A 14,452-nucleotide genomic window follows, 5' to 3' on the forward strand; every position below is an offset into this window, starting at 1 on the left:
TGGTGGTGATGGTGATGGTGGTGGTGATGGTGATGGTGGTGGTGGTGGTGATGGTGGTGGTGGTGGTGGTGGTGATGGTGATGGTGGTGGTGATGGTGGTGGTGATGGTGGTGGTGGTGGTGGTGATGGTGATGGTGGTGATGGTGATGGTGGTGATGGTGATGGTGGTGGTGGTGGTGGTGATGGCGGTGGCGGTGGTGATGGTGATGATGGTGGTAGTGATGGTGGTGATGGCGGTGTTGATGGTGGTGATGGTGGTGATGGTGGTGGTGGTGGTGGTGATGGTGATGGTGGTGGTGGTGATGGCGGTGGCGGTGGTGATGGTGAATGGCGGTGGTGATGGTGATGATGGTGGTAGTGATGGTGGTGATGGCGGTGTTGATGGTGGTGGTGATGATGGTGATGGCGGTGATGGCGGTGATGATGGTGGTAGTGATAGTGAATGGCGGTGGTGATTGTGATGATGGTGATAGTGATGGTGGTGATGGCGGTGGTGATGGTGATGGTGAATGGCGGTGGTGATGGTGATGATGGTGGTAGTGATGGTGGTGATGGCGGTGTTGATGATGACGATGTTGATGACGATGACATTCCTGATGATGACGATGTTGATGATGACGATGATGACGATGTTGATGACGATGACATTCCTGATGATGACGATGTTGATGATGACGATGATGACGATGTTGATGACGATGACATTCCTGATGATGACGATGATGACGACGACGTTGATGACGACGTTGACGACGATTTTGACGACGCCGCTGCTGCTGCTGCCCCCGCAGGCCGACCTTGACAAGTTCTCCAAGGGCATCAACCGCTTCACGCGCGAGGACCCCACGTTTCGCGTGACCTACGACCCCGAGAGCAAGGAGACCATCGCCTCGGGCATGGGGGAGCTGCACCTGGAGATCTACGCACAGGTAAACAACAACAACAACAACGACAACAACAACGACACTAAGTGGCGGTGACGTCACCACGACGCTTGTGCCAGGCCATTAGCAGGAATCGAACTCGGGTCGCCGGGTTCGTAGCGCAGCGCTAACTGCTGCACTACTACCACTACTGCGTCGCACGCACGCACACACACACACACACGCACGCGCACACACGCACGCACGCACACACACACACGCACACACACACACACGCACGCGCACACACGCACGCACGCACACACGCACACACACACGCACACACACACACGTGTCTGTTAAGGCTACATGGGGACCTGTGTGTGTGCGTGTGTGTGTGCGCGTGCGTGTATGTGCGTGTGTGTGTGTGTGCGTGTGTGTGTGTGCGTGTGCGTGTGTGTGTGTGTGCGTGTACTGTGTGTGTGCGTGTGTGTTCGTGTGTGTGTGTGCGTGTACTGTGTGTGTGCGTGTGTGTTCGTGTGTGTGTGTGCGTGTGCGTGTACTGTGTGTGTGCGCGTGTGCGCGTGTGTCTGTGTGTGTACGTGTGTGTGTGCGTGTACTGTGTGTGTGCGCGTGTGCGCGTGTGTCTGTGTGTGTGTGTGCGTGTACTGTGTGTGTGCGCGTGTGCGCGTGCGTCTGTGTGTGTCTGTGTGTGTGCGTGTACTGTGTGTGTGCGTGTGTGCACGTGCGTGCGTGTGTGTGTGTAGCGGATGGCGAGTGAGTACGCGTGTGCGTGCGTACAAGGCAAGCCCAAGGTGGCGTTCAGAGAGTCCATCTTGGCGCCCGTCCAGTGAGTGGTGCCCTGCACCCTGCACCCTGCACCACACACTACACTACACACTACACTACACCTCGCACCCTGCACCCTGCACCACACACTACACTACACACTACACCTTACACCCTGCACCCTGCACCACACACTACACTACACACTACTATACACTACACACTACACTACACCTCGCACCCTGCACCACACACTACACTACACACTACACTACACACTACACTACACCTTACACCCTGCACCCTGCACCACACACTACACTACACACTACTATACACTACACACTACACTACACACTACACTACACCTCGCACCCTGCACCACACACTACACTACACACTACACTACATTATACACTACACACTACTATACACTGCACACTACACTACATTATACACTACACACTATACACTACACTATACACTGCACCCTGCACCCTGCACCACACACTACACCTTGCACCCTGCACCACACCCTGCACCACACACTACACTACACCTTGCACCCTGCACCACACAGTACACCCTGCACCACACCCTGCACCACACACTACACCCTGCACCACACCCTGCACCACACCCTGCACCACACACTACACCCTGCACCACACCCTGCACCACACACTACACCCTGCACCACACCCTGCACCACACAGTACACCCTGCACCACACCCTGCACCACACACTACACCCTGCACCACGTGATGCCCTGTACACCACTACACAAGGGGGCATGCCAAATTTGGTGGTTGTGGTTGTTGTGGTTGTTGTGGTTGTGGTTGTGGTGGTTGTGGCTAAGTTCGAGTACATCCACAAGAAGCAGTCTGGCAGGTCAGTGTGATGATTGTGGTTGTGTTTGTGGTTGTGATTGTGGTTGTGATTGTGGTTGTGATTGTGGGGGTGTTTGTGGTTGTGATTGTGGTTGTGTTTGTGGTTGTGATTGTGGTTGTGATTGTGGGGGTGTTTGTGGTTGTGATTGTGGTTGTGATTGTGGTTGTGATTGTGGTTGTGATTGTGGTTGTGATTGTGGGGGTGTTTGTGGTTGTGATTGTGATTGTGGTTGTGATTGTGGTTGTGATTGTGGGGGTGTTTTTGTGGCTGTGATCGTGGCTGTGATTATGGTTGTGATTGTGGTTGATGATTGTGATTGATGATTGATGATCGTGGTTGATGATTGTGGTTGATGATTGATGATTGTGGTTGATGATTGATGATTGTGTTTGATGATTGATGATTGTGGTTGATGATTGATGATTGTGATCGTGATTGCGGCTAGCTTCGAGTACACGCACAAGAAGCAGTCTGGCGGGGCTGGACAGTACGGCAAGGTGGTGATGGTTGTTGTTGTTGTTGTGGTTGATGTTGTGGTTGTTGTTGTGGTTGCGGCTAGCTTCGAGTACACGCACAAGAAGCAGTCTGGGGGGGCGGGGCAGTACGGCAAGGTGGTGATGGTTGTGGTTGTTGTTGTGGTTGTGGTTGTTGTTGTGGTTGTGGCTAGCTTCGAGTACACGCACAAGAAGCAGTCTGGCGGGGCGGGGCAGTACGGCAAGGTGGTGATGGTTGTTGTTGTTGTGGTTGTTGTGGTTGTTGTTGTGATTGTGATCGTGGTTGCGGCTAGCTTCGAGTACACGCACAAGAAGCAGTCTGGGGGGGCGGGGCAGTACGGCAAGGTGGTGGGCGAGCTGCAGCCGCTGCCGGCGGAGGACAACACGCGGCTCGAGTTCGCCGAGAGGCTCCTAGGCACCAACATCCCCCGGCAGTTCGTGCCCGCCGTGGAGAAGGTGGCACGGGGGACACGTGGGGACACGTGGGGACACGTGGGGACACGCGGGGGGACACGTGGGGACACGTGGGGACACGTGGGGACACGCGGGGACACGTGGGGGGGGGTGTGGGGAGACACGAGAGACACGCAGGGGGACACGTGGGGACACGGAGACACGGGGAGAAGGTGGGGACACGGGGGGATGTGGGGAGACACGGGGAGAGACACGCAGGGGGACACCAACATCCCGCGGCAGTTCGTGCCCGCCGTGGAGAAGGTGGACACGTGGGGACACGTGGGGACACGTGGGGGGGGGGGGGGAGAGACACGTGGGGAGACACGGGGGGAGGTGGGCACGGGCGGGGGGGGGGGGGGACACGGGGAGACACGGGGACAGGCGGGGGGAGACAGGGACACACGTGGCGTGTGTGCGCGTGTGTACGTGCGCGTGAGCGTGTGTGTGCGAGTGTGTGTGCGTGTGCGCGTGCGTGTGTGCGTGTGTACGTGTGCGCGTGTGTGCGCGTGTGTGTGCGTGCGTGTGTGTGCGTGTGTGCGTGCGAGTGTACGTGAGTGCGCGTATGTGTGTGTGAGTGCGTGTGCGCGTGTGCGCGCGTGTGTGTGAGTGTGTGTGCGTGTGTGTGTGTGCGAGTGTGCGTGCGTGACTAATGCGTCTGTCTCCCCCCCCCGCCCCGCGCCCCCCTAGGGGTTCCGCGCGGCGTGTGAGAAGGGCCCGCTGTCGGGACACAAGGTGTCGGGCCTGCGCTTCGTGCTCACGGACGGAGCTCACCACGCGGTGGACTCGAGCGAGTACGCCTTCATGCGCGCCGCAGAGGGCGCCGTCAGGCAGGGTGGGTCAACGCCTCCGCCGTAGAGCACAACAGCAGCAGCAGCAACAGCAGCAACAACAGCAGCAACAACAACAGCAACAACACTAACACCACCGACACTACCAACACCACCACCAACAACAACACCACCACCACCAACACCACCACCAACAACACCACCACCAACACCACCACCATCACCACCACCAACACCACCACCAACACCACCACCATCACCACCACCAACACCACCACCAACACCACCACCCACATCACCCAGCGTCTCCCCCCACGTCTCCCCCCACACCCCCCCCCCCAAATCACCCCCCACATGACCCCCCCCCCCCCCAGCGATGAGCGAGGCGAGCGTGGTGCTGCTGCAGCCCGTGATGGGCGTGGAGGTGAACGCTCCGCTCGACTTCCAGGGCGCCATCATCGCCGCCGTCAACCGCCGGCGCGGAGTCGTCACCGGGCAGGACGGCACCGACGGATACTTCACCCTCTACGCTGATGTGCGGGGGGGGGGGGGCACGGGGGGGGGGGGGGCACGGGGGGGAGGGGGGGGGGCACGTGGGGGGAGACACGTGGGGAGGGGGACACGTGGGAAGGGGTGACACGTGGGGGAGGGGTGACACGTGGGAAGGGGTGACACGTGGGGGAGGGGTGACACGTGGGAGGGGAGACACGTGGGGAGGGGTGACACGTGGGAGGGGGGACACGTGGGAGGGGAGACACGTGGGAGGGGGAGACACGTGGGAGGGGGGGACACGTGGGGGGGGGACACGTGGGAGGGGAGACACGTGGGGGGGGGACACGTGGGAGGGGAGACACGTGGGAGGGGGGACACGTGGGAAGGGGTGACACGTGGGAGGGGAGACACGTGGGGAGGGGAGACACGTGGGGGGGGGACACGTGGGAGGGGAGACACGTGGGGGGGGGTGACAAGTGGGAGGGGGGACACGTGGGAGGGGGGACACGTGGGATGGGGGACACGTGGGAGGGGGGACACGTGGGGAGGGGAGACACGTGGGGGAGGGGGGGACACGTGGGGAGGGGAGACACGTGGGAGGGGGGACACGTGGGAGGGGGGACACGTGGGGGAGGGGTGACACGTGGGAGGGGAGACACGTGGGAGGGGGGACACGTGGGGAGGGGAGACACGTGGGAGGGGGGGACACGTGGGAGGGGGGACACGTGGGGGAGGGGTGACACGTGGGAGGGGAGACACGTGGGAGGGGGGGACACGTGGGGAGGGGAGACACGTGGGAGGGGTGACACGTGGGGAAGGGCGACACGTGGGGGGGGGCGACACGTGGGGGGGGGGACACGTGGGTGAGGGGTGACACGTTGGGGGGGGTGGTGACACGTGGGAGGGGTGGTGACAAGCTTGTCATGTGTCACCGTGTCGCAGGTTCCGCTCAACGACATGTTCGGATTCTCCATGGAGCTGAGGTCGTGCACGGAGGTGAAACTCACCTCACACACTCACCCACTCGCTCACCCACTCGCTCACCCACCACTCGCTCACCCACCACTCGCTCACCCACCACTCGCTCACCCACCACTCGCTCACCCACCACTCGCTCACCCACCACTCGCTCACCCACTCGATCACCCACCACTCACTCACCCATCAACCGCTCACTTCGTCCACTCACTCAACCGCTCACTAAGCCGCTCACCCATTTACCTACCCACTCACCCATCCACCCCACCCACCCACTCACCACTCACTCACCACTCACTCACCCACCCACTCACTCACCCACCCACCCACTCACTCACCCACCCACTCACTCACTCACTCACCCACCCACCCACCCACTCACCCACCCACCCACTCACTCACCCACCCACCCACCCACTCACCCACCCACCCACCCACCCACCCACCCACTCACCCACCCACCCACCCACTCACCCACCCACCCACCCACCCACTCACCCACCCACCCACCCACTCACCCACCCACCCACCCACTCACTCACCCACCCACCCACTCACCACTCACTCACCCACCCACTCACCACTCACTCACCCATCCACCTCACTCACTCACCACTCATTCACCCACCCACTCACCCACCCACTCACCCACCCACTCACCCACCCACCCACCCACCCACCCACCCACCCACTCACCCACCCACCCACCACCCACTCACCCACCCACCCACCCACCCACCCACCCACCCACCCACTCACCCACCCACCCACTCACCCACCCACCCACTCACCCACCCACCCACTCACCCACCCACCCACTCACCACTCACTCACCCACCCACTCACCACTCACTCACCCACCCACTCACCACTCACTCACCCATCCACCTCACTCACTCACCACTCATTCACCCATCCACCTCACTCACTCACCACTCTCACCCATTCACTCACTCACTCACTCACCCACTCACTCACCCACTCACCCATCCATCCCACTCATTCACCTTTCCGCTCAGGACTTGCTCGCCCATCCACCCACTCGCTCACTCACCAATCGCTCACCCATTCACTTGCCCACTCGCTCACTCAACCGCTGACCCATTCACTGACCCACCAACCACTCACCCGCTCGCTTCGCTCACTCACCACTCGCTCACCCATTCAACCACCCGCTCACCCGTTCACCTACCCACTCACCGCTTGCACGCTCGCCCGCCCGCCCGCCCACTCAATCATCTACCCACTCACCACTTGTACGTCCACTCACTCACCTCTCGCTCACCTCTCGCTCACCTCTCGCTCACTCATTCACTTACCCACCCACCAATCGCCCACCTACCACTCGCCCACCTACCACTCGCCCACCCACCACTCGCCCGCCCACCACTCGCCCGCCCACTCACTCGCCCCGCCCACCACCCGCTCACACCGCCCACCCGCCCGCCCACCTGCCTGCCCGCCCACCCGTCTGCCCACCCACTCATTCACCTACCCACTCACCACTCGCTCTCCCACTCACCACTCGCTCTCCCACTCACCACTCGCTCACCCACTCACTCCTCGCTCACCCACTCACTCACCCGCCCACTCTCTCACTCACCCACCCACCCACTCACCCACTCACCCACTCACCCACCCACTCACCACTTGCTCACCCACTCACTCACCCCGCCCACTCTCTCACCCACCCACCCACCCACCCGCCCACTCACCCACCCGCCCACCCGCCCACCCCGCTCACCCACCCACCCACCCACTCACCCACCCACCCACTCACCCACCCACCCACCCACTCACCCACCCACCCACCCACTCACCCACCCACCCACCCACTCACCCACCCACCCACTCACCCACCCACTCACCCACCCACCCACTCACCCACCCACCCACCCACCTACTCACCTACTCACCTACTCACCTACCCACCCACCCACTCACCCACCCACCCACTCACCAACCCACTCACCACTCACCACTTGCTCACCCACTCACTCACCCGCCCCACTCTCTCACTCACCCACCCACCTACCCACCTACCCACCCACCTACCCACCTACCCACCCCCCCACTCACCCACCCACCCACCCACCCACTCACCCACTCACTCACTCACCCACCCACCCACTCACCCACCCACCCACTCACCCACCCACCCACTCACCCACCCACCCACTCACCCACCCACCCACTCACCCACCCACCCACTCACCCACTCACCCACCCACCCACTCACCCACCCACCCACTCACCCACCCACCCACCCACTCACCCACCCACCCACCCACTCACCCACTCACCCACTCACCCACTCACCCACCCACTCACCCACCCACTCACCCACCCACTCACCCACCCACTCACCCACCCACTCACCCACCCACTCACCCACCCACTCACCCACCCACTCACCCACCTACCCATTCACCTACCCACTCACCACTCACCCTCTCACTGCTCTACCAACTCACCCCCCCCCTTGTCACCCCCCGTGTGGGCGAGCAGGGCAAAGGCGAGTACACGATGGAGTACCGCAAGTACGAGCCGTGCTCGCCCTCCGTGCAGGAGGAGATCGTCACTAGGCACTTGGAGGCCACGGGGCAGCTCAAGAAAGCCAAGAACTGAGGACTCGCCCCCCCCCGCTCTCACCCGCATTGTCCACCACGTACGTCAATCGCAGGATTCCACCTCCATCCATACCAACAACGCAACAACGCTGCCTTCGAGTGTGCACCACCCCCTCCACCACCCCCTCCACCACCACCTCCACCACCACCTCCACCACCACCTCCACCACCACCACCACCACCACCTCCACCACCACCACCACCTCCACCAACCAACCACCACCTCCACCATCACCACTATTACCACCACCACCATCACCACCCCCATCAACCAACCACCTCCACCATCACAACCTCCACCACCACCACTATCACCACCACCGCGTCGCTCCTCCGCCCTCCGTTGTTGTTGGAGGGCGACTGCCTCCAACTGCGCAGTAGCGTCCTTCACGAGCCTCCTCCTCCACAGAGGCCGATCTTGACACCACCTCCACCGTCGTCGTCACCATCACCACAACCATCCACCATCGTCACCACCACCACCGTCACCACCACCACCACCGTCACCACCACCACCACCATCGTCACCACCACCACCATCGTCTCCCTCCCCTCCCTCATTTTACGCGGGAGACTCGGCGCCGTTACCAACCCTAGAGGACGCCAGAGCTCGGGAAATCGTTGGGGTGACCCTGATGCAGTTCTACAGCAGCTGCCGCTGGGTTGTTTTTGTGTTGGTGTTGCACAGCGCACACAGACAGCACACACGCACAGCACACACGCACAGCACGCACAGCACACACGCACAGCACGCACAGCACACACACACACAGCACACACGCACAGCACGCACAGCACACACGCACACACGCACAGCGCGCGCACACACAGCGCACACACACAGCACACACGCACAGCACACACGCACAGCACACACAGCACACACACACACAGCACACACGCACAGCGCGCGCACACACAGCGCACACGCACAGCACACACACAGCACACACGCACAGCACACACGCACAGCACACACAGCACACACGCACAGCGCGCGCACACGGTACACACACACAGGGCACACACAGGGCACACACAGCGCACACACAGCACGCACACCACGCACCACACACAGCACACACAGCGCACACACATGCACAGCACACACGCACACAGCACACACGCGCACAGCACACACACGCACAGCACACACGCGCACAGCACACACACGCACAGCACACACGCGGCACACACAGCACACACGCACAGCGCACACGCACAGCACACACGCACAGCACACACGCGGCACACACACACAGGGCACACACAGGGCACACACACAGCACACACGCACAGCACACACGCGGCACACACACACAGGGCACACACACACAGGGCACACACAGCGCACACGCACAGCACACACGCGGCACACACACAGGGCACACACAGCGCACACACGCGGCACACACACACACGCACAGCGCACAGCACGCACACACAGGGCACACACACACGGCACACACGCACATACAGGGCACACACAGCGCACACGCACAGCACGCACACCACGCACCTGCACAGCGCACACACACGCACACATGCGCGCACACACACAGTACGCACAGCACACGCACGCGCACACACGAGCGCACACACGCAGAGGCGGCTGTGTGTGTGTGTTTCAAGGTGTTAACTTAATAAAAACACGGTTTGTACACGCAGCTCGCACGACGCGCGGATTTCTTTTGTCCTCGCCGCATCGCACATCCTCAACGCCACTGACAACAGCGTTCGTGGAAACCCACAGAGACCCACGGAGGTTCATAGAGACCCATAGAGACCCATAGAGACTCAGAGACCCATAGAGATTCATAGAGACCCACAGAGACTGAGACTCATAGAGACCCATAGAGACTCAGAGACCCATAGAGATTCATAGAGACCCATAGAGACTCAGAGACCCATAGAGATTCATAGAGACCCACAGAGACTCAGAGACTCATAGAGACCCATAGAGACTCAGAGACCCATAGAGATTCATAGAGACCCATAGAGACTCAGAGACCCACAGAGACTCAGACCCATAGAGATTCATAGAGACCCACAGAGACTCAGATTCACAGAGACCTATCGAGACACAGAGATGCACAGAGACTCGGAGATACAGGAGGAAGCCAGTGTCCTCCTCGCGGAGGTGAAATCTGTGTCCCCCTGGCGGAGGGAGCCAGTGTCCTGGAGGAGGAACCCGTGTCCCAGTAGCGGAGGAAGGCAGCGTCCTCGCGGAGGTGAAACACGCGTCCCCCTGGTGGAGGGAGCTCTTCGTGCCTCCCTGACGGAGGAAGCCTGCGTCCTCCTCGTGGAGGTGTTAACCCACGTCCCCCTGGCGGAGGGAGCCAGCGTCCCCCTGGCGGAGGTGTTAACCCGCGTCCCCCTGGCGGAGGTGTTAACCCGCGTCCTCGCGGAGGTGTGAACCCGCGTCCCCCTGACGGAGGAAGCCAGCGTCCTCCTCGCGGAGGTGTGAACCCGCGTCCCCCTGACGGAGGAAGCCAGCGTCCTCCTCGCGGAGGTGTGAACCCGCGTCCCCCTGGCGGAGGAAGCCAGCGTCCTCCTCGCGGAGGTGTGAACCCGCGTCCCCCTGACGGAGGAAGCCAGCGTCCTCCTCGCGGAGGTGTGAACCCGCGTCCCCCTGACGGAGGAAGCCAGCGTCCTCCTCGCGGAGGTGTGAACCCGCGTCCCCCTGACGGAGGAAGCCAGCGTCCTCCTCGCGGAGGTGTGAACCCGCGTCCCCCTGACGGAGGAAGCCAGCGTCCTCCTCGCGGAGGTGTGAACCCGCGTCCCCCCTGGCGGAGGGAGGCTTGCGCCACCACTCCGACCTCCACGAACGTCGCGTCCCCATTGGTCCTTGGCCCCAGTGACGGTTTGGCGATGATGCATTGTGGGAAGCGGAGGTGGGGCTCACAATGGCCGCCGCGGTGGCCCCGTGGTTGAGGCGGGCGCCATCACGGAGACGCGGGACAGCTGGGGGGGGGGGGGGCGGGGGGATAACAACAACAATAGCCACAACAACAACAATAGCCACAACAACAATAGCCACAACAACAATAGCCACAACAACAACAACAGCCACAACAACAACAACATCAACAAACGGGTGCAGATCATACAGCAACAATTACAGGCATACGACCACGAAAACAGTCAACCACAACAACCACAACAACCACAACCGCACACAGTCACACAAAGACAAAGATCCCCCCGTGTAGCCTCAACAGACTGTAGGGGCAAGTGCTGCTAGCGAGCACCTATGAAGGCCGCAACGGCACACGAGGGGGTGGGTGGCCAGCACCACGCCCGACCGCCTTTGTCTCCCCAGTGGCGATGTTTACACACCGCACCAGGTATTCATTTGAGACTGAGTCGACCTAGGGGAGGCCCGGGACCGGTTGATAATCGTCACTGGTGTTAGTGGCCTGTGAGCGGGAATCGAACTCGGGTCGCCGGGTTCGTAGCGCAGCGAAGCGCTAACCGCTGCACCACCACTCCCCACCAGCCACAGTCACACACAACCACAACAACCACCACAACCGCAGTCACTCACCTCCACCACCGCCTGTCCCAGCCGCTCCGCCGCCTGCACCCTCTGCCTGTAGGAACAGGCGGACAGCGCTCATGGACGCGAACAGGCGGTGGTGTAGTGAACATCGCCACTGGGGAGACAAAGGCGGCCGGGCGTGGTGCTGGCCACCCACCCCCTCGTGTGTCACAGTGCCGGCAGCCTTCATAGGTGCTGCTACTACTCGCTACTAACAGCACTTGCCTCAGCAGTCTGTAGAGGCTATACGGGGGAGCTTTGTCTGTGTCTACCTTCATAGGTGACGCTCGCTAACAGCACTTGCCCCAGCAGCCTGTTGAGGCTACACGGGGGGCCTTTGCCTTTGTGTACAGGGTACACAGAGCTGAGTGTATAGGTGAGTGTGTGAGTGTACAGGTGAGTGTACAGGTGAGTGTGTAGGTGAGTGTACAGGTGAGTGTACAGGTGAGTGAGTAGGTGAGTGAGTGGGTGAGTGTGTAGGTGAGGGTGTAGGTGAGTGTACAGGTCAGAGTGTAGGTGAGTGTGTAGGTGAGTGTGTAGGTGAGTGTGGTGGTGTGTGTACAGGTGAGTGTACAGGTGAGTGTGCAGGTGAGTGAGTAGGTGAGTGTGTAGGTGAGTGTACAGGTGAGTGTGTAGGTGAGTGTGTAGGTGAGTGTGCAGGTGAGGATGTAGGTGAGTGTACAGGTGAGTGTGTAGGTGAGTGAGTAGGCGAGTGTGTAGGTGAGTGTGCCGGTGAGTGAGTGTGTAGGTGAGTGTGCAGGTGAGTGTACAGGTGAGTGTACAGGTGAGTGTACAGGTAAGTGTGGACCCTCACCTGTGCTGCGCTGAGTGAGAGCTGTCCCTCTCTCTGTCCGTGGGAGTCACCAGTCTGGGGAGACAGGCGGACAGCAGGGACGAGACACGTGTCTCTGTGTCTCCCCGTGTGTCTCCCCGTGTCTCCGCGTGTCTCCCCGTGTGTCTCCCCGTGTCTCTCCATCTCTCTCCCCGTGTCTCCGTGCGTCTCCCCGTGTGTCTCCCCATCTGTCTCCCCATCTCTCCCCGTGTCTCTGTGTGTCTCTGTGTGTCTCTGTGTGTCTCCCCGTGTCTCTCCCCATGTCTCTCCCCATGTCTCTCCCCGTGTCTCTCCCCGTATCTCCCCGTCTCCCCATCTCTCCCCGTGTCTCCCGTGTCTCCCGTGTCTCCGTGTCTCCCCGTCTCCCCATCTGTCTCCCCGTCTCTCCCTGTGTCTCCCCGTGTCTCCCTGTGTGTCTCCCCGTGTCTCCCGTGTCTCCCCATCTGTCTCCATCTCTGCCCGTGTCTCCCCGTGTCTCCCCGCGTCTCCCCGTGTGTCTGCCCGTGTCTCACCGTGTCTCTCCGTGTGTCTCCCCGTGTGTCTCCCCGCGTGTCTCCCCATCTCTCCCCGTGTCTCCCCGTGTGTCTCCCCGTGTCTCTGCGTGTCTCCCCGTGTGTCTCCCCGTCTCTCTCCGTGTGTCTCCCCGCGTCTCCCCGTGTGTCTCCCCATCTCTCCCCGTGTCTCCCCGTGTCTCCCCGTGTCTCTGCCGTCTTGCCCGTCTCTCTCCGTGTGTCTCCCCGTGTCTCCCGTGTCTCCCCCCGCCCCCCCCCCCCCCCGCGCTCACCTCATGGTGACCCTGGCGCTGGCGAACGCCCTGAGCAGGAACCGTCCCTGGGCACCGGCACGGAACGTCGACGGCACCGCCCGGTAGCGCCCTGGCGGCAACCACATCGCCCCCCCTCCTCGTCCCCCTCCTCCCCCTCCTCCCCCCTCCCCCTCCTCCGGCAGGGGCGGCACCGGCGGGGCGTGCGGCAGGGGCGGTGTGGACGTGCCGAGCGAACTCGTGGTGCGGCGTGCTCAGCACCGGTGGCTCGCTCACCGCCAGAGCCTCGCGGGGAGTGTCCTGGGGGGGGGGGGGGAGTGAGGGGGAGAGGGGGGGGCGGAGGAGGGGGGGATGAGGAGGAGGGGGAGGAGGAGGAGGAGGAGGAGGAGAGGGAGGAGGAGAGGGAGGAGAGGGAGGAGGGGGAGGAGGAGGAGGAGGGGGGAGGAGGAGGGGGAGGAGAGGAGGAGGGGGAGGAGGGGGAGGGGGAGGGGGAGGAGAGGAGGAGGGGGAGGAGGGGGAGGGGGAGGGGGAGGAGGGGGAGGAGGAGAGGGAGGGGGAGGAGGGGGGGAGGAGGAGGGGGAGGAGAGGAGGAGGGGGAGGAGGGGAGGGGGAGGGGGAGGAGGGGGAGGAGCAGAGGGAGGAGGGGGAGGGGGAGGAGGGGGAGGAGGAGGAGGAGGGGGAGGGGGAGGAGGGGGGGGAGGAGGAGGGGGGGAGGAGGAGGGGGAGTAGAGGGAGGAGGAGGAGGAGGAGGAGAGGGAGGAGCTTCAAATCCTCAGCATTTCAAAGGCTGCCCAGTGGAGCTGAGGGGCACCCCCAGCGGCAGCTGTCTCTGTGCATCGGCCTGAACGCGCCTCGAGTCCTGGGCCTCCCCTGGGTGGTGGTGGTGGTGGCGTCTCCCCAGCGCCGCGTGTGTGTGCCGGCCACGTCTGTGTCT

General features: G+C 62.1%; 1 protein-coding gene across 1 annotated transcript in view; it reads left to right on the forward strand.

Moving 5' to 3' along the window:
• Nucleotides 1-8,893, forward strand: part of GFM1 (G elongation factor mitochondrial 1) — a gene marked incomplete at its 5' end in the record, with an annotated part of 13,329 nt that extends 4,436 nt beyond the window's left edge. Inside the window, 7 exons of the mRNA XM_078885831.1 lie at nt 792-929; nt 1,631-1,713; nt 3,332-3,494; nt 4,182-4,326; nt 4,657-4,817; nt 5,717-5,770; nt 8,261-8,893. Coding sequence (XP_078741957.1) covers nt 792-929; nt 1,631-1,713; nt 3,332-3,494; nt 4,182-4,326; nt 4,657-4,817; nt 5,717-5,770; nt 8,261-8,380 — 864 coding nt within the window. The remainder of the gene's footprint in view (nt 1-791; nt 930-1,630; nt 1,714-3,331; nt 3,495-4,181; nt 4,327-4,656; nt 4,818-5,716; nt 5,771-8,260) is intronic.
• Between the last annotated feature and the right edge of the window lie 5,559 nt (nt 8,894-14,452).

This window comes from Lampetra fluviatilis, unplaced genomic scaffold (assembly GCF_964198595.1).
Source record: "Lampetra fluviatilis unplaced genomic scaffold, kcLamFluv1.1 SCAFFOLD_1356, whole genome shotgun sequence".
NCBI lineage: Eukaryota > Metazoa > Chordata > Hyperoartia > Petromyzontiformes > Petromyzontidae > Lampetra > Lampetra fluviatilis.